Source organism: Triturus cristatus, chromosome 8 (genome assembly GCF_964204655.1).
Source record: "Triturus cristatus chromosome 8, aTriCri1.1, whole genome shotgun sequence".
NCBI classification, from domain to species: domain Eukaryota; kingdom Metazoa; phylum Chordata; class Amphibia; order Caudata; family Salamandridae; genus Triturus; species Triturus cristatus.
The window spans coordinates 86559771-86581362 of record NC_140591.1 but is presented as its reverse complement, the minus strand read 5'-3'; the positions used below and the strand labels follow the sequence as shown (position 1 = coordinate 86581362).

The 21592-nt window shown below is 48.7% G+C and overlaps 1 protein-coding gene across 6 annotated transcripts in view; it reads left to right on the top strand.

Moving 5' to 3' along the window:
- The window catches only part of QTRT2 (queuine tRNA-ribosyltransferase accessory subunit 2), a 248618-nt gene that overhangs the window by 200652 nt on the left and 26374 nt on the right, over nt 1-21592 (top strand). For all 6 annotated transcript variants that reach the window (XM_085621061.1, XM_085621066.1, XM_085621064.1 and 3 more), the window contains one exon: nt 7538-7658. In XM_085621061.1, the coding sequence (XP_085477187.1) occupies nt 7538-7658 (121 nt within the window). The remainder of the gene's footprint in view (nt 1-7537; nt 7659-21592) is intronic.

Sequence of the window (21592 nt, the reverse complement as noted above, 5' to 3'; positions counted from 1 at the left end):
ACCCAATAACCTACATATATTTAAAGCAAAAAGTCTCAAAATCAAGACACAGTCAATACTCACAGTGTAACAGACACGCTCTGAACTTGATCAAAACACTATGATCCAGCACACCACAAATACTATATGTGGGCAAAAGATTTTTTATAGGAATCCTCTTTATGTGTTCCCTCAAGGCTGAAGTCAAATACTTGTTGCTCCTTTATAGACCAGATTATTTACGATCGTATTTGATTTCCTTGAGCTTATGTAGTATTCTCAGTATAAATAATCCTGTGTAGAGGCTAAGATCGGTGTTTATAAGTTCAAAGTTTCAGGAGCAGTCCTTCCATCGTGTAGTCCATACGGTATGGACTACACGATGGAAGGACTGCTCCTGAAACTTTGAACTTATAAACACCGATCTTAGCCTCTACACAGGATTCCTATGAAAAATCTTTTGCCCTGAAGAAGTCCGTAAGGACGAAACGCGTTGGCTACTCAGATTTTAAAAGAAGAAAATTGAATAAAGAATTTCGGACTAAAGACCTGCTGAATGGACTAATGTTTTCTGAATGTACAATATTGTATCACATATAGTATTTGTGGTGTGCTGGATCATAGTGTTTTGTTTGTGACTCCTTTGGAGATTTAGAGGTAATGAATCTCAGATCCCTAGCACCCTAAGAAGCCAATACAGAATCTTCCTGACCCCGCTAAATAATAGTTGCAGATAAAATTGCCTCATACCTCATTGTTGTGTGCACGCTCTGAACTTGATTATTCTGGGCGAAAGTACCAAAAATGCAAACTGAAATTGAAAATGCGAAATATCTCCTTTCATATTTTGTGTACATTCACTGTAAATTGCAGATCCTAGCACATGACTATAATATTATACAATGCACACTTTTAGCAGCTTTAATTATAGTTGATTAATCAGCATGCGCTATTTTGAAATCAATTCATGTGTCCTGTGGTGGCTCATGATAGACTTGTTGCTAGCCGAATAGTCCCACCTAAGCGCGGAAGCCGCCGGCTTCCTGCTTGGCCCTGTAGTTGATTTAAAATGTTTATCCCCCTTCCAATGGATTAACCGTTTAACCGTGGTGCTCTCATCCTCAGGGGAGCTACTGCTGCTATTCTCTGAGACTGCAGAGCTTGTAACTGCCACTTCATCTTCAGCCCCAGAAGCCTCGTAAACATCAGATAACGAAAATAACCTATCCCCACAATCAAGAGAATCAACAGGTACCTTAAGCTCACATGTGGCATCCTTACAGTTAATTTTTCGTGAGCCAGGACTATAATTCCTGTCTGAGCCACTGTCGAGCTGAGCAATATACATAGAGGGAACAGTAAAACTGACTAGCCAAGCCAGGGACTGCATATATTTGAGTTTTAACCCTCCCTCAGAGTAAGAGACTAGAGTCAAACCTAGCTAAAGTGGTTATAATTATGGGGCGGGGCGGGGCTGAGCCGACGAGGGGCTTAGTGCAGGCGCCGCTGCAAAATGCAATGTTATTGAGTCAGGATTAGAAGTGGTAGTCTTAACATGAGGGGCCGTCACAACAGAATACACACTGACCTGAGACTTGCATGTAGAGGAGGGAAGACAGGGCGACTCACTTCGCAGCGTACCTGCTTTAGTGACGACTTGTGTGCTGTTTGCTGCTCCTCTTGTGTGCATCCCCTGGATGTTCCCAGTGTAAGCACCGCTCCGGGCTGACCCGTAGATTGACCATCTTGCCAAGGCGCGCTCAGCACCAGCTGTAGTCCGTAGTTAGTTCTGGCCACCAGTCACAGTAAAGAAATTCTCAATGGAAGGCTATAGTCCAGAGCCTTAGTTCAAGCCAGTCAGATCAGTGTTACTCAGTTTCCCCAGATTCTTAGCATCATGCCGCCCGTGGCGGCCTCTTCCTTTCCCGCCCTGTAGCCGCGCTGAAAAGGGGGGGAGGGGTGTTGGTGATGATTTCTCATGTGAGAGCAAAGGCGCCGCCACCCGCTATGCCGTTGCATGCCGCATCTCCATTTTCCTTATGCTGAGTTTCAGTCTCCCCTGGCCCTGGCCCATGCCCTTATGTTCTCCTCACGTGTGAGGAGCATCAGACAGCAGAGACCCTCCTCCACCCGTTCCCAGGTGTTACGTGACAGCTTCGGCGGGATTGTAGAGAGTGGCTCCTTCTGGTCGTCATTTGATCTGCAGAGCGGAAAACATCCGAAGTGCCGATAATCAGCATTTGAGCTGCCGGACCTGCCAAGCCCGCCAGTAACACAGACTCTGCCATTTAACTCACACAGCCAGTCACTCACTAGAGCCCGGTCATGGGCTTATAGCCAGGCAGACACCTCCTGGCTATAAGGTTCTCTGGCTTTCTGCTAACAGTTTTGATTAGCTGTGAGCCCCAAAGTGCTCGCAGATAGTTTATTATTTATGTGATTTAATGTCTACTTGTCCGTCGGACAAAATAGACAGTAAATCTTCTTGCCTGTCATAAAAATCAACATGATTCGGGCGTCGGGCGATATGATTCCCCCACCCCTGTCATGGGCCCTGGACGACAGGTTAAGAAACATGGACTTAAGCGTTTTCTTCAAGTAATGAAATCCTATCTCCCTACATAATGACTTATGTTTCATCAAGGTTTTCAGACAGTTGCTTCTAGTTTAGTCTATTTGGACCTCTTTACTTCAAGGAATGCTTAATTACCTAAGTTCAGGATGATTAAGCTACGCTTAACCATGTTGGAGCCTTGGTAGAAGTTATACAGTTTGCAATTTTGTTTTCTAAACCTGATGAAAGAGAGATCTATCTTAGGTTAGCAGGTTAGCAACATTAATAATTTATCGCCCAAAGATCAGAAGTTGTGTCCTCTGACTGTGACAACACAAAAGTGATGGAGTGCTTGAATTAATTTCAGACATTGGTCATCTGTTGAAAACACAAGCATCGCCCATAACATTCCTGAGATCTTCACCATTATATGAGGGGTGGAATAGTTAATGCCAGGAATGGCTACAGAAGGCCTAGAGTAGCCATCATTATTCCAGGTCCAGTATCATTCAGGTAAAGCATAATAATGTCATGAATGGCCACAATATCCACCGAACAACCGCCATTATGCCAGGGCAAACACTGTGTCATCAATGGGCACCCACATGCATTTTAAGGCATGTAGACAGTAAGCCAAGAATAAGCAGTGTTGTCACTTAAGTCGGCACAATCAAATCAAAGATATCCACAATTTGGCAAGGATGGGTAGCATTACGACAGTGGGGCAATATAAAGTCAAGGATGCCCACAGTATGTAAAATAAAAATCCAATATGCAGCCTTCATGCAAGGAAAGGGCATTGTTAACCCATGGATGCCCAAACTATTCTAGGGCTAGCAAGCATTCTGATAGAGAGGGCGCTTTTAAGCAAGGGATGCCCACAATATGCAAGCAATAACCACCACTATTAGGGCAGCTGTAGGAAAGTAGGATCTGCTTTCATGGTTACCCCCACTTTTTGCTTGGTGTCAGTGTTTTTTTTACCTAGTCTGACTGGGACCCTGCTAATCAGGACCCCAGTTACTGTGCAATTGGCTACTGGTGTACCTTGTAAGTCCTTAGTATATGGTACTAAGGAACCCAGGGCATAGGTGCACTAGCGGTCTCCCATGGGCTGCAGCACGTATTGTGCCACCCATTGCAGCCTGTGAGAGTCTCGCAATAGATATACATTCCCTAATATCTGAGGTCACTCCACTTAAAACCTATAAGGCACCCCTTTGTCAGGCTGGTCAGTCCTGAGGGTAGGGTGCTTGGTTATAAATGTGAGGGTGCCCCTGCATGAGCAGGACACCCCTACAAACCCCAGAGTCGATTTTGCAGGCTTTGTGAGCCATTTTAATAAATACAATGGACATCAGTCATTACGAGATGTCTAGTGAAATAATGGCAGCACTGAACCCTGCCATGTTTGGTATGAATCATGTTGGAATCCTACCCCAACACCAATTCCAGTTTGGAAGTATGATCCCATGTACTAAGGGGCTCCATAGGGTACCCCTCTGTACTCCCTGTAACAGTCTTTTAGGGTCTGCCAGCCAGCTAGTGCTGCTGCCGACCACAGACACAATTCTGCCCTACTGCTGCTGAGCCAAGCTCGAACAGGAGAAGGTAGAACAATAAGTTTCCTGTCACAGGGAGTTGTGGCTACCCCCCAGACAGGACTTAGTGTATTGGGCTGGGGGCTCTTGCCAGCACCACCATACTCCAGTTTGAGCCAGTTCAGGCAGCCCTGGCTCCCGCTCTGGCCCCAAACACTTGGACTTTGTTGGACTTCCACTAGAATCAAGACTGCACCAAGGAAGACTCCTGCAGCACCTGGTCTTGCTGTTCTTCAAGTCTTCTTTGCCTTCTATGTTTGTTCTTCTGCCAGGTCCTACAACAGATCTGTGGGCATCAAGGACACCAGAAAAAAACTCCCTTGGAGTAAAGGAGTCACTCCCCTGCATCTGCAGGTACCGCAACAAAGCTGACCAGTCTGCTGCTCCTGTCGTCCTACGGACTTCCCGAAGCACAGCAACACAGGTGATGGTTCTGCAACTCCCTTGAGGCCTGACCTGTCCTCTGCAATTTTGAAGTCAGTATACCTTGTCGGAACTGCTGGAACCGAACCCCTGTGCACAGCATCGACTTGCCGTTGCCAAGGCTTGTTGGCTCTGCACTCCAGAGATCTTCGGGTTACAAGAAGCTCCAACCACCAGCATCTCTCCCCTCCAAGTTCAGTGTGCTCACTGCATCCTCTGCCCCGTGGGCCTTCATCTTTGGTGAGCTGCTCGAGGTCCTCTTGCGACTCCTGTGCCTTTGGCCTGTGGGTCGTCCTGAAGGTCTTCTACTGCTTCAGTGGGCTTCCCTGCTTGCTTGGGGCCTGCTCCAACTCTCCTGCTGTTGGTGAGTCCCTTGGACCTTGCTTCCCCCAACTTTGCTCCTTCTTCGTTTTTCACGCCAGCTGCAGCTTCCAAGGCTGGTTGGTGCTCTTGCCGGACACCGACCACCTAGTCACCGACATCTGACGTGGGACAGGGTGTGCACGGCTCCTGGTCTTCCTCAGCATCGCCTGGTCCTCACAGCTGCAGCAATAAGGTCACCATCGACTCTCCAGAACATTGTGCCTTCTTGCGTCTGGTCACTTCTGAGTGGCATAGACTCTGTCCTCTTTGCCTGCAGGTTCTTCACTTCCAGAATGCACCCTCGGATTCTATCGAACTTCTTCCTGAACTTCTCCAGAGGCATGTTCTTCCAAGTGTTCCATTGTCCTCTACGGAGACTTCTGCTGTTTCAACCCTATGCACCTTGCTTCCTTGTTGTAGGTAACCTGGTTCCCAGGGCATCCACGGGTGGGGTGGCTCTCTGTCCTACCATCCTCCAAGGGAATTCTTTGAGGTCCTTTGGGAAGGGTCCTTCTTCAAAACTGCAACCGCAACATCCACATTAACTTCCATTGAGCACTCGGCTGTGTTCTCACTCTGCACACAGCCTCCGTGGGGTTCCTGGGTACTTACCCTTGGTGGTTCCTTGTGTCCCCTACTCCTCTGGGTCTTCTGGTCCAAGTCCAGTTCTTCTTTGCAGTTCGCATTCCACTTTTTTAGTATATGGTTTGGTCTCCCCCTGGAAACCACTGTATTTTGTTCTACTTACCTGAATGCATTTGAAGTATTCTTGTGTATTGTGTTGCTATCACTGGGTAGGAGATATACCAATGTGTTAGTGAGTGTTGTGTAATAGATAGGAGTATTTTTTATATAGACACTGTGGTTCATTTTCCTTTAACTTACACTATAGATTAAACTGGTAAAACAAGCTGCTTAACTCTCCTTCGAGATAGGCCTGAAGGCTGCTCTCCACAGCTACCACTATGAGAGCTTTCTGTGGTTATCAAAGGCCACTAAAATCACCATAAGGGTTGCCTGGATTAGTGCAAGGTGCATCACTCCTGAGAGTGTACACCGTATGCTAAGCCAGCCTCCTACAGTATCCTTCATGCCATGATTCAGCTTTTTCAAGCTAGGGACTCCAGTATACCAAGGATGACTGGTGTTGTACCATAGCAGCTTTACACCTGGAGCTGGCATGATCATGACAAGGATGCTCACAGTATGCTAGGAATATCCACCATTGTGCCATTGTAACCATTATGCTAGGAGAGTGGATCCCATCATGCCCAAGATGGCCTCATATGTCTATATGTCATGGATGGCGCAAGATGCTCGGAGTCAGGTTGCTGATTGGGAGGGACACAGCCAGGCCCTTGAATCTCACACACACACACACCATACACTGACACACAGATTTTTTTGTAAACCAAGCTCCTTCCCTTCCAGCTCACATCACACCTCTTCTCTCTGTTTTCTCGGGCCCATAAACCCGCGTGTACTGTGTACGCAAATATACATTATGATTGATAGTACAAGCCTATAAAGGTAGACTTATAACAGCATGGTGTGAAGCCATGCCAAAGAGATGGGGGCTGCAGGTTCAGTTAATTCTCTTCCAACAGAACCTTAATGGAGCACCTCTCTAATGGGTAGAAACTGCAAATGTAATGCCCAGTTCCAAGTCCTTACACATGCACAATCTGAGCTTGTTTTTCCTGTCACCCTGGTTTGTGGGCAAATGCGATCTGTCAGAGCACAGAAAGCCCAGAGTGCCAGGGCCTAGAGAAGACTTCTCGCTTTCTATTCTTCTGACCAGCGTATGATGCCCAGAGGAGAGCATGGTTCTTACCCCTGTATAGATCCTTGGGTGTTAGGAGATACTTGGTTGCCACCAGGCTCTTAAGATCTGACTCCTCTAGGCTGGTGGTGTTTGCAAGATTCCACCAGCCAGCCTGGATGTGGCGGTCCAAGTGCATTTGTGCCACTGATGTCGGTGCACCTGAGGAGACGCCTTAAGGGGGCTGGAGGTTTCCAAATGCATAAGGACAGGCCTGCCCCAGCCCAGGGGATTGAAAAACGGATTATCATGTTCTTTTTATAGATTGCGTTTTAGCTATTGTTTTATATTGTTTTTAGTTGTCTTAAATACAGCTTTAAGCCTAAAATCTTTTATGAACTTTTAAATCTCCTTTGCTTGACAATTTGCACTATGCACTGTAATTATCTGGTGATAATGCATCTGGGTTCCCTCCAAATGGTTTTATTTCAGTTTGCATAACAGACCCATCTGGAGCTACCCACGGCTTTCTTTGAGGTTGAGCTTTCTGGCACCCTGTTTTATTATGCAGAAATATTATTGGGGGTACTCTGTTAGATTCATTAACCATTTGTGCTAAAGGATGTAATCTGGTTTGGAACTTATACCAGTCCATTTAACTGTACTGTAGCAAACTGAGTTTTGCAATTACATTGCGTGTTTCTGTAATATTGCATTTGTTCTTATCGACTTTAATGGTTCTTCGAACCGAAATAAAGAGGATGATGGTAATTAGTGGTGGACGTGCTTTACCCGGACAATACAATCCTTCCACAGATGTTAGGTTTTCAGGAAGTGCTTTCTTTCTTCTCTCAGTCCTAGAGCAGCATGTGAGTCCGGATCCAGTGGAATCCAGTGAAGAGAACGTCCAGAACGGAGAGCCAGACTTGAACAGCGACGGCAAGACACCTTTTGAAATCTGTCTGAAAGATAAAAGGTGTGTTCACTTTATAGCTCTGTCTTTCTTGAGCACAAACAGTTCAAAATGGCCAGTTTTTCTCATGCGCTTTCTCAATCTCCTTTTTTAGGTCTCGCTGAGACAGCGCGCATGCGCTGCTCGGAGAGACATTTTGTATGTGAGTTTTCAAAGTGCTGCTGGCTGGCCTAGTGCTTGCGTGCACGTGAGCGTGCACGCGCGCAGCCGCCATGCGCTAGGCCAGCCAGCAGCACTCAGGAACGCCTTTAGCGCGTCATCGCGATCACTTTCGCTTTCACAGCGATCGTGATCGCGATGACTTTTGTGGCCAATGCTTGTTTATCTGGTCTTCTGGACTCTGTGCACCTTTGTCACATTTGCCTCCTTTTTCTTTAGCCTTCATTTTAAATGATTCGTTCTCCCTTACTCTGCTCTGCTTGTTCTTAGTCCCAATGCACTGTCTTTCATAGCTTTCTCTTTCAACCCCCTTATGATTGCCTTGCACACATTCTCTTCTTTCTATTGTCTTCTATCTGTATCATCTCATCACGTTGCCGTTTTTTGCACCCTCCCTCCAAGTCGCTCTTTTCACTGCCTTTTCCTCAACTTCCTTGTTTCTCTCCCTCTCTCGCAATCTTTTAAAACCTCTCTTAGTTTTCCTCGCCCCGCTCCTCCATCGCTTTCCTATCTCTGATTCCTCCCTTCTCACTTTCTCTTCTACACCCCTCTCACATTCCTGTGTGCACTTAGTTCTCCTTTCAGTCTCCTTTCCCTCGTCTGCTGGTCCTTTCATCTTTCTCACCTTCTCTTCCCTTTCTTGGCATCTCATCTTTCTCACAACGCCCCTTAGCTCGCTCACCTCGTTGTCACCCCTTTTTCTTGTTTCACTTTCTCTTCGTATGTCCTCCTCACTCTCTCCTAACCACCCACCACACATTTTCATTCCCCCACCCCTTCTCGGGCACCCTTAGCTCCCAGCCCTAGTACAGGCCACAAGTGAAAGTGCTCTGGGACTCCCTTTATGTCTCTGCCTCCTGAATTCGATTGAGGTGTGGGAGGGAATGTGCGAGAGGGCGGGATGCAGGTGTTTGCCTCTGAGGCATCGGGCGCGCATTTTGGTCTGCTGGCAGGGGGCTAAGCCAGAATTCACACACGCAGGTGCTTGGCCTGTGGTGATTCAGTCAGGCATAGCCAATAGGTCTCGCTTTTGGAACCTTATAAGTATTTAGTTATGCAGCACAATATCCTTGGTGCAACAACATCAACTTTTGCATGGCTAAACACTTATAAGGTCCCAAAGGCGAGACCTATTGGCTAATCCAATGCTTGTCTTACCTATCTTTATGTTGCTTACTTCGTCGGTCCTCGCTTACTCAGGCATGTTCGTGCATACACTCTTTCCATCTGCATTTTATGTCCTCCCACTACTGCCTCCTCTTTCTCTCATTTTCCTACATTTTTTCTGCTACCTTTCTTCTCCTTTCTTGCCTTTCCTGCATGTATGCATGTTCTTTCGTTAGCTTTCTCGCTGTCTCTATTGAAGTCTCTCTCTTCCCTTCGTACTCTTCTTTCTCTCACTCCTATTCTCTCGCTTTTTAGATTTCTTTCTTACGTACTCTTTCATTTACTCTTCCATCTCACTGCCTCCCTCCCACATTATGGACTCTAATATTTAATTGTTGCATTACTCTATATAGTTTCTTTTGTACACCTCTTTTAAATGAACGATCAGTTTAAGTTACTTGGATTTGTCATTCCAGATGATATTTTTGAAACTGCGATAAATTTGCATTTCAGCAATATTTTACCAAATTTCATTTTGAATTGCTTGTAAGATGTGTTTTGTGGCTGTTTTCCAGTTATTTAGCACTCAGGTCATGAAAAGAAACCAAAAAGCTGTAAAGAGTTGAATCCTGAAACTATGGGCTTTGGAGAACACACCCTCCCCCATAAAAATGAAAGGATGGATATATCACACGTGTCATTGTTGGATATCCGCTTGGGGGAGGTGCTTAAATCCTATAAATGTATGAGAGAAGTATATTGGATATTCTAGATATGAGCAAAATTAGGCAGGAATCCTGCACCGCAATATTTGTACTGCAGGGCCACTGAGCAAATTTGGTTCTTCACTTTATTTTTATACAAATAGTTATTTGGACAGAACCTTTGCTGTTGTAGCTGGAATATCTAAACCGCCCTCTTCTGGCACATTTCAGGACATTTGATGGATTTTTTTTTCCCAACATGGGTTACAACAATAACATTCAGAATTGATGCGGTCAAGTCTGGTTCTACCCTTTGACTCCCTTCCCAAATGTACATAGCTGTATTTACTGGATACCTTGACCTGTTGCATTACCAGGACATGAGCAGACTTTGAGGAACAGAAATATTTCATATCGAATGTACAGTGATATGTAGTGTGGATGTTGACCTCATGCTGCAACATACATTTCCCTGGATGAACACATGATGTAAACCTTTGGCGTATTAGCGGTATCCCGCGCTTGATGAAGGTGCAGCCGGACATGGCCACTCCGTATTGGTGCTGGTGCGGGATGTGTACTGCTCCATGTTATGCCTTTTCTGTATGTTGCACCTCATATCTACTAAAGGCAAGGTTTCTAGCAGCTATGACCTAAGAGTCACATTATGTAGAGGAAATTCCCATTAGTTAAAAAATATATGCTTCTGCCTCCTTGTGTGGTGATATACCATACACAGCCGAATTGGAGTGTACAGCAGTAGTAATATGTTATATTTGCCATAGCATTACCTCTGGGCGCAAAATGCCTTTGTTCACATAAAGGCTGATTATCCTATAGAAATGTGACTATGATGAGACAACATTTAGCTCTTGAATAGACCATTTAGGAATCGCATCTCTTACTTATAGCAGTGCAGTTTATTTCTCTTGAATTTCATAGTGAAAGGCAGAAGCTTTTGAGGCCCTCCATTATCCCAAAGAAATAATAGGGTAGAATGGTTGATGGAATATTTGTTTTATTTATTTTATCGGGCATTTTACCTAGCAAGCAAGTACACAAGTTGCAAATTTAAAGAAAATGCTAGTGATCCGTTCGGTATTGTTTGAAAGACTTATGAATTTGTTTTCATATTGATAGTAAATGATTTAAACATGCACAGTATTATACACAGCAGACTATCTATATATATATATATATATGTTCGAGGCATATGAGCTGCAGATTGTACACTTAGCATAGATCGCCATCTGGTGTTGGGCCCGGATGTTTGCAGTTTGTTTTTGTTCTTTGGACAGTCTTTGGAAGTCACGAGTTCGGTGACTCCTCCTTCGGTCCGTACTGCGCATGGGCTTCGGCTCCATCCTCAGATTGTTTTTTTCCGCCATCGGGCTCGGATGTGAAACTTCGTGCTCCGGCTTCGAACTTCTACGGTTCCAGCCTCGACGGAAAATCCTCGTTTCTTCGAGTTTCTTCATCATCATCTTCATCTCTCGAAGCGGCACTTTTCTCCATCCCGTACATCGGCACCGGCCTTCGGGCCCTCCTCGACTCCGGTCCCGGCCGATGGAAAGGACTCCGTTCAAAAAGTGCCCAAAATGTGGGTCTAAATTTCCCCACACCGACCTCCATCAGGTGTGTAACCTTTGCCTCTCTCCAGAACACGAGGCCAGAGACTGCCCCGCCTGTAAGTCTTTTCGATCAAAGAAGACCATCCGGGATCGAAGAGCTCGACGCACCATGGCGCACTCATCGTCCGCAGCTCCACCGGACATCTTCGGAGACGGCGCCGAAGCTTCGGGGCAACTACACACCAAGCAGGAGGACGACGTCGTCAGCGCTTCCGAGGCCGACGACTCCGACGTGGAGGACATCACACCGGCGCAGCGGGTCGTGAGTACTGTACCCCCTCCCACCCCCGCGCCCAAAACCAAAGAGACTCAGGTTACACCCTCGCCTGCAGGCCTGGGTAAAACCAAGCACAAAGCTTCTATCACCCCACCTTCGGGCCCGGTGTCGAAGCCTCAAAAGTCTCACGGCAGCTCGGGCTCGAGCCAGCCGACGCCTGGTGCCGAAAAACAGCATCCGGCACCGAAGAAAGTAATACCCAGCTCGACCCCGAAGCCACCGGTGCCGAAGCCTGGACTCTCGGTGCCGACCAAACACAAACACAAATCCTTCAGGGACCATTTTCTTTTTTTTTTTTTTTTTTTTATTTTTTTTTTTAAACCTTTATTCGTGCATCTTAAAATAACAAATACGGGCCTACAACCGTCAGGCCGGCCACGATACAGTGAAGCACTGATACCCACATTACAGCCCCCGTGCGTCAACGGTCAAGATTAACACCGAGTTATGAGTTACATACTGGACATATCTTTGACACCCGGGGAAGGAGAGGTGAAGGTTAATTTTAGGTTTTTAAGGTAATTTTATCAGGGAAAAAAAAGGTAAGTGAAGGATAAGAACAAAGGAGATTCGAGTCCGCAAGATAGCTTCACCACACGGGCGAGCAGCAACATCAGTAAAAACAACAATGGAAGTAAAATCTCAAGCAGTGAGGCGGTGCAGAGATATACCAGGATAGTCACATGAGCAAGTACGCACCCCTCCAGAGCCGCCCCCACTCGATCCACCCCACACCCGGACCCCGAATCGAAGCAAGTAGAGCGCAGAGACATAAAAGAAAAAAGGCCCATAGAACTAATTAAGAACAGAGTATAATCCCCCCACCCAACACCAATGCGGAGGCTACGGCCTGCCCCCCCCCCCAGCATAGTGCCTGTCGCCCAATGAACCCGAAATATAGACAAGAGAGAAAGTAGGAATAGAGTAAAGAAATGAAGAAAACAGAAAAGAAGGTGAGGAGGAGCCCACGGGACACCAGAGCGCCCCAAACCATCAGCCAGTTATGGCCTCCACACACTGAGAGCCCACTACGCCAAAAAAAAAAAATTGCATGCGAAGATACCCTGTCACCACAATTTAAGCGAAGGAATACAAGTCGCGACGAGTGCACACAAAACATACATACAGTTCCAGTCCCAGGCCAGCCCGTCCATGAACCATGGCGATAGAAGTCAGTCTAGCCCTGGCCCGATCGCGGGCTTGGGATTAAACCAGCCCCTACATGAAGGCCCCGTGTCCCGAGCAGACAAAGACAAGATGGCCGCTTGTGAGAAGATGGTGAAGTAGGATCACGAAATGGCCGCCGACCATCTATTGAGGTCCCTCTTTGCACCACATAAAATCCAAACCTGGCAAGTAAAGTACAGGAGTTCCACAAAAAAGAAGCAGCAGGCCACAGCGGACGGTTCCTCTGAGCCGTTAGGTGTCGCTCAGCAGGATACTCTTGCGGACGCGGTGAGGCAGGCAACAATGAAGCAGGCAGCCATGACCAGGGGGACAAAGTATCCGCAGTTGAGGTGGAGAGCGGTGGACCCCGGGTGCCGGGAACGCCGGATGAAGGCACCAGTGTAGCACAATCATACACCGCCGTTGCGTCCCCGCAAGAGGACAAAAGCACCGGGAGACCCACGCCCTGTGGATGACAAACAGAGCGCTCACGACCCGCAGCCGACAGTATGGGGTCAAACCGCTCACTCAGCGCCTGCAGGCCAGCGCACATCTGTAGTTGAAAGTCCTGCAGGACAGCCAGAACGGAGCCGCATGTCAGCGGAAGCTGGGCCCCCACATCGGCAGCAATCCGGGACGGCACTGTGGAGCTGGTGTCCGGAAGAGGGAGGGCGAAGTGGGCAGCGGGCGAGACCGGAGTATCACCCCCCAGCCGCGAGCAGGCACTCAACGCCATGTTGTGCCGCTGTACGTTGCAATGGCCAGGGGGGGGGGTCGTGGCAAGGAGTCAATTCCCCTCAGGTCTACACCGCAACAGGGAAGGCAGACAGTCGCTTCTCCACTCGCAGGTTCTCTTTGCCGCCAGCTAGGCAATAGGTGAAGGGGGTCAGCAGCCTCCCACAGCGCGGTCCTCAGAGCGGGGCAGGAGACCCGCCGCACCGGGGCCCACCCCACAGCTCCAGCCCGTCAGGCACAGGGTGCAGAAGGTGTCCGGCCGTCCCTCCCCGGACTCATCCGGCAACGATCCGTGGTACGAGGTGAGATCGGGACCGCGGGGCTCAGGTTAGCGCTAGCTGGTCCGGTAACTGCGGAGCTTCCAGGGGGCCGGCAAAGGCCATAATGGCGCAGGGGTTCAGTGCAGAGGACAAAAGCACCCAGAACTCGGGCATCCGGGCGGGCTGAGACTCCGGGAAAGCGGCAGCGCGGTCAGCGCGTCTTCGCACACGTTGCACCTCGAGAATCGGCGAGGATGGGCGTCAGGATAGTAGTCCGAGGCCACGGGCCGACGGAGCCGGGCGCTCAAGCGTCTGCTCCGGTCGCCATCTTGGCTCCTCCCCAGGGACCATTTTCATTGGGGGAACACGACTGGTAGGTGTAGCAGTGTGCGACCAATCTGATGTAACTTTATATTCAGGCTCCCTTGAGCCGGTGGAGTCGACGGACTCATGGTTACGCACCTGCGCGCTAAGAGAGGTACTAGACCTGATTATGTTTTTAGCAGCTTACACAGCAACCCCACTCTCGTTTTCCTACTCCCTGCTGACGAGAGGCAACTACCTCGAAACACGTGTCCAGGGATGGCACACGCCACGCATACTTGCACGCACTCTTGAGCATAGGTGTATCCGCCGACGCTGACCTTCAGGGACCATTTTCATTGGGGGAACACGACTGGTAGGTGTAGCAGTGTGCGACCAATCTGATGTAACTTTATATTCAGGCTCCCTTGAGCCGGTGGAGTCGACGGACTCATGGTTACGCACCTGCGCGCTAAGAGAGGTACTAGACCTGATTATGTTTTTAGCAGCTTACACAGCAACCCCACTCTCATTTTCCTACTCCCTGCTGACGAGAGGCAACTACCTCGAAACACGTGTCCAGGGATGGCACACGCCACGCATACTTGCACGCACTCTTGAGCATAGGTGTATCCGCCGACGCTGACCTTCAGGGACCATTTTCATTGGGGGAACACGACTGGTAGGTGTAGCAGTGTGCGACCAATCTGATGTAACTTTATATTCAGGCTCCCTTGAGCCGGTGGAGTCGACGGACTCATGGTTACGCACCTGCGCGCTAAGAGAGGTACTAGACCTGATTATGTTTTTAGCAGCTTACACAGCAACCCCACTCTCATTTTCCTACTCCCTGCTGACGAGAGGCAACTACCTCGAAACACGTGTCCAGGGATGGCACACGCCACGCATACTTGCACGCACTCTTGAGCATAGGTGTATCCGCCGACGCTGACATTCAGGGACCATTTTCATTGGGGGAACACGACTGGTAGGTGTAGCAGTGTGCGACCAATCTGATATAACTTTATATTCAGGCTCCCTTGAGCCGGTGGAGTCGACGGACTCATGGTTACGCACCTGCGCGCTAAGAGAGGTACTAGACCTGATTATGTTTTTAGCAGCTTACACAGCAACCCCACTCTCATTTTCCTACTCCCTGCTGACGAGAGGCAACTACCTCGAAACACGTGTCCAGGGATGGCACACGCCACGCATACTTGCACGCACTCTTGAGCATAGGTGTATCCGCCGACGCTGACCTTCAGGGACCATTTTCATTGGGGGAACACGACTGGTAGGTGTAGCAGTGTGCGACCAATCTGATGTAACAAACACAAATCCGTCGGCACATACGCTCCGGCGCCGAAAACTCCTTCGACGCCGAAAAAACCGGAGGCCCCAAAAAAGCATGGCGCACAGAAACCATCGAAGCCCTCGGTTCCGAAATCATCGGCGCCAGCGGACAATTTGACGCCACTGGCTCTGTTTACACCAGACCCTTTGCAAAAGACTCTATCTAAAGATCCAAAGACTGGGCTATTGACTTTAGTTGTCAAGAAAAGACGCCTTGACACTCCGGCTCCTCCTCCACCACCCAAACGGAAGGACTCTGCCACTTCTCCCCTCAGAGTGCCCTCCCCACTACCTCCTCCTCTGCCTCCTCCACCTCCTCCACCCCCTCCCAGGTCTCCGCCACCCTTACCTCATTACTCCCCGACCCCGTCTCCAGATCCGGATGACGGGGACCCGGATTATGACCCGGCGGACGCCCCAATGGACCCCACTCCACCGGGGACCCCAGACCCATGGGAAGACTACCACAACCCTGACATACCTGATATGGCTCAGGACGACCTATACCCATCCAGGCCGTCTCCTCCAGAAGACTCCTTAGGGTTTCATCACTTAGTGCAAAGAGCAGCACACTACCATGGGGTGGACATGCACAGCGAACCAGTGGAAGACGACTTCCTACTGGACACATTTGACATTCAGGACAAATCCACGTCTATTTTGCCCATGCTTAAGGGTGTCACCAAGCATGCTGCAGAGGTGTTCAAAGACCCTGTCAGGGCCAGGGTACTAAACCCTAGAATAGAGAAAAAGTACAAGGCGGCACCCACAGACCCTGCATACATTAAGGGCCCTGCTCCCTTAGATTCCCTAGTTGTCTCCACAGCTAGAAAGCGGGCTAACTCCCAGTCCTCAGGAGAAGCCCCACCGCCAGACAAGGAATCGAAACTTCTAGACGCGTCTGGCAAACGCACCGCCTCCCAAGCTGCAAACATGTGGCGCATTGCAAATACACAAGCGCTACTTGCACGCTATGACAGAGCACACTATGACGAACTTGAGGCTCTTATGCAGCACCTTCCCGAAAAACACAAGCGCAAGGCTCATGACCTGATACAGGAGGGTAAACTAATTACAAACACCTCCATTAAGTGTGCCCTCGATGCAGCCAACACTGCTTCTAGAGCCATAAATACCAGTGTCCTGCTTCGTCGCCATGCCTGGCTCAGGATCTCAGGGTTCAAGCCTGAAGTCCAGGCGTCTATACTCAATCACCCTTTTGACCAACAAACTCTCTTTGGGCCAAAGGTAGACGAAGCGTTGGAAAAGATGAAAAAGGACACAGACACAGCAAAGTCTATGGGGGCACTCCAAACACAAGCCTCTAAACGTTCCTTTCGACGCTCATCCTTTCGTGGCACAGGCAGAGGCTTCTCCACCGATAGCGCCTCTACCTCCTACAAGTCCCCTCCTCAAAATACCTTTTCAAAGGGCAACCAAAGGGGTGGTTACAGAGGCAACAACAATAAGGGCAGGGGCAAAACTAACACCACCCGTTCTGCTACCCCACCCGCACAATGATTTCCCTCCGCTCCCCCCAGACCATCCCACTCCGGTCGGGGGCAGGCTACAAAACTTTATCCACGCATGGGAGTCCATAACATCGGACAAATGGGTGACCCAAATCATTCGGTCAGGGTACTGTCTCGAGCTAACATCTACCCCACCCAATATCCCACCAAGGCACCGTCCAATGTCTCAAGAACATTCCACACTGCTCAAACAGGAGGTACTCTCCCTCCTCCAAAAACACGCTATAGAGCAGGTCTCCGTCAATCAGCAAAATCTAGGGGTCTACTCCCTATATTTCTTAATACCAAAGAAAGACGGGACCTTCAGGCCCATTCTGGACCTCAGGCCTCTAAACGCCTACATACATTCAGACCATTTCCACATGGTCACCCTACAACAAGTCCTCCCGCTCCTCTGTCAGGGAGACTTTCTCACTACCTTGGATCTGAAAGACGCATACTTTCACATTCCAATACACCCCTCTCACAGGAAGTACCTCAGGTTCGTGGTGGACGGGCAGCATTACCAATTCACGGTTCTCCCCTTCGGGGTTACCACCGCACCACGGGTGTTTACCAAATGCCTAGCGGTAGTGGCAGCACACCTCAGACGTCAACATATTCACGTCTTCCCTTACTTAGACGACTGGCTGATAAAAGCCGCGTCCTACCACCAATGTGTGCAACATACAAACAGCACCATCCAACTGCTCCCCCAGCTAGGCTTCACGGTGAACTACCAAAAGTCCCACCTCATACCATCTCACACAAAGCAATATCTCGGGGCCACTATAGACACCTCCAAGGGTATTGCCTATCCAAACTCAGCCAGAATCACAAGCATTCAAGCCTTACGCAAAACATTCCTTCCTCAACACTCTCTTCCAGCAAGAGTGTTTATGAAGCTCATAGGAATGATGGCGTCTTGCATTTTCATAGTGCCCCATGCAAGACTCCACATGCGTCCACTTCAAGAGTGCCTAGCACAACAGTGGAACCAGGCCCAGGGTCAGCTGACGGATCTGGTGTTGGTGGACGGCCGCACACATCACTCTCTGCAGTGGTGGAACACCACAAACCTTTCCAAAGGGCGGCCGTTCCTGGACCTGGTTCCTCAGGTGATTCTAACAGCGGACGCATCGCTCTCCGGCTGGGGAGCGCACCTCCTACACCTCACAATGCAAGGTCTATGGACGCCACAGCAAAAATCGCTCCACATCAACCATCTGGAGCTCTTGGCAATCTTTCTAGCCCTAAAATCCTTCCAAAAACAGATTTCGGGCAAAGCAGTCCTCATTCGCACAGACAACATGACTGCAATGTATTATATCCAAAAACAGGGGGGGGGGACACTCTCCCCAGCTCTCCCGCTTAGCCCAGAGCATATGGAGATGGGCAATTGCCCAACACATCTTTCTCCTGGCACAGCACGTTCCAGGCGTACAAAACACCATGGCAGATCTGCTCAGCAGACAAACGCAACAACTACACAAATGGGAACTGCATCCACAAGTTCTTCACCCATTCTTCCAACAGTGGGGGCATCCTCAGATAGACCTCTTCGCCACCCACGAAAACAAAAAATGCCCAAGCTTCGCCGCCAGATACCCACACCCATTGTCCAAGGGCAATGCAATATGGATGAACTGGTCAGGCAGATTTGCATACGCCTTTCCACCTCTCCCACTAATTCCATTAGTGGTAAGGAAGCTACAACACTCCCTCACACTCATTCTAGTAGCTCCGACGTGGGCCAGGCAGCCGTGGTACACCACACTACTACAACTATCAGTGGTACCACATCAAAAACTGCACCTATCCCCATGCCTCCTAACCCAGAACCATGGAGAAATCAGGCACCCGGACCCAGCTCAGCTCAACCTGGCGATCTGGCTCCTGAAATCTTAGAATTTGGATACCTTAACCTTCCCCCTGATTGCATGAACATCATCATGGAAGCCAGTCGTCCTACCACTAGAGCATGCTATGCCGCAAAGTGGAAAAGATTTGTAATTTACTGCCGTAACAATACAATCAACCCTTTAGATGCATCCATACAGCACATCATATGCTATCTGCTCCATCTTCACAGGTGTAACCTGGCATATTCATCCATACGCCTACACCTAGCAGCGATCGCTGCTTATCTACAAAACAGACAGCATTTATCACTGTTCAGAGTGCCCGCTATTAAAGCCTTTATGGAAGGCCTTAAACGAGTAATTCCTCCCAGGGCACCACCTTCCCCTGTATGGAATCTAAATTTAGTTCTAACACGGCTAATGGGTCCGCCCTTCGAACCAATGCATAAATGTGAGCTACAGTTTCTCACCTGGAAAACAGCTTTTCTCGTAGCTATCACTTCCCTTAGAAGGGTTGGTGAAATACAAGCGTTCACTATACAGGAACCCTTCCTACAAATACATCACAGCAAGGTCATACTTCGCACAAATCCGAAGTTTCTGCCAAAGGTCATTTCCCCCTTCCATCTCAATCAATCGGTGGAATTACCTGTCTTCTTCTCGCAACCTCAATCTGTTGCAGAGAGGGCCTTACACACACTCGATGTTAAAAGGGCTTTGCTGTACTACATACAAAGAACGCAACCCTTCAGGAAGACTAAACAATTGTTCGTTTCCTTCTCTCCACCACATAAAGGCAACCCCATCTCTAAATCAGGGATAGCTAGGTGGATTGTAAAGTGCATACAAATTTGCTATCAAAAGGCAAAAAGAACATTATCTGTTCCGCCTAAAGCCCACTCTACAAGAAAGTTAGGGGCTTCTATGGCTTTTCTAGGGAATATACCCTTAGATGACATCTGCAAAGCAGCCACATGGTCAACACCGCACACCTTCACAAAACATTACTGTGTAGATGTGCATTCCAAGCAGCAAGCTAGGGTGGGCCAGGCTGTACTAAAGACACTTTTTCAAACCACTGCAACGGATACCGGTGGTCGCCGCTAAGGTTGGGTACTGCTATATAATCTATGCTAAGTGTACAATCTGCAGCTCATATGCCTCGAACGGAATATGCTACTTACCAGTATGCATCTGTTCTTGGCATGTAGAGCTGCAGAGTTGTACACGCCCACCCGCCTCCCCGGCTACCTGTATCCGTTCCAGTACATCTTATTTAGATACAACACACATGGGTTTCTCACTGTTATTACTACGCTCCATCATTTCCCTGTTGGCGAAAAACAATCTGAGGATGGAGCCGAAGCCCATGCGCAGTACGGACCGAAGGAGGAGTCACCAAACTCGTGACTTCCAAAGACTGTCCAAAGAACAAAAACAAACTGCAAACATCCGGGCCCAACACCAGATGGCGATCTATGCTAAGTGTACAACTCTGCAGCTCTACATGCCAAGAACAGATGCATACTGGTAAGTAGCATATTCCATATATATAAACTGCATTTTTTAATGCACTTTTGTTGTTTACTTGTAAGAAAAAGTGAGGTAAATGAACTCAATAAGGCTAAAATGAAAGGAACAAAGTTGATCACTGAATTTTTACTTATGACCAATATCAAGTAGGCGCCTACGAATAGTTTTGCAAGCATTCTAAATCAGTGACGGCCATTCATAGAAACAAGTACAGCTTTCTGCACCCTACTTTATATTCTTTTAATAGTAGCACAGTGATTTCATCGATGACGTGTGGGCAGGTCGAGTCTGTCTCTGGGGTCAGGGGGTGAATTTGTGATGTTTCCGAACTTTGTCCTCTGTGTGGACAGTTTCCAAATGATGCAGGACCTATAAAGTGTCACTTTGGTGTCTACCTCTAGAGAGCTGGTGCCATTGTTGCCACAGTGCTAGTCCCATGCCTTGGCTCCATTCTTATCTTGTTCTTATTCAGCCCTCTGTACACTGTCTTAGTTTGTATCAACATTGGCTCTCACCAGATGTATGTTCTGCCGAAGAGTCTATCCCCTCCATGACAGTAAGGGCTTCTTGTGTCGCCCAAGAGTCTTAGTGACAGTAAGGGCTTCATACGCTGCCCAAAAGACTATCCTCAGTGACAGGAAGGGCTTCCTGCGCTGCCCAAGAGTCTATCCTCAGTGACAGTAAGGGCTTCCTGCGCTGCCCAAGAGTGTATCCTCCGTGACAGTAAGGGCTTCCTGCGCTGCCCAAGAGTCTATCCTCAGTGACAGTAAGGGCTTCTTGTGTCGCCCAAGAGCCTATCCTCAGTGACAGTAAGGGCTTCCTGCGCTGCCCAAGAGTCTATCCTCAGTGACAGTAAGGGCTTGCTGCGCAAAAGTCTATCCTCAGTGACAGTAATGGCTTCTTGTGTCGCCCAAGAGTTTATCCTCAGTGACAGTAAGGGCTTCCTGCGCTGCCCAAGAGTCTATCCTCGGTGACGATAAGGGCTTCCTGCGCTGCCCAAGAGTCTATCCTCAGTGACGATAAGGGCTTCCTGCGCTGCCCAAGAGTCTATCCTCAGTGACAGTAGGGTCTACATGTGCTGCTCATGAGTCAATCCTCAGTGACAGTATGGTCTACCTGTACTGCTCATGAGTCTATCCTCAGTGACAGTGGGGTCCACATGAGTCTATCTTCAGTGACAGTAGGGTCTACGTGTGCTGCTCATGAGTCTATCCTCAGTGACAGTAGGGTCTACGTGTGCTGCTTATGAGTCTATCCTCAGTGACAGTAGGGTCTACGTGTGCTGCTCATGAGTCTATACTCGGTGGCAGTAGGGTCTACGTATGCTGCTCATGT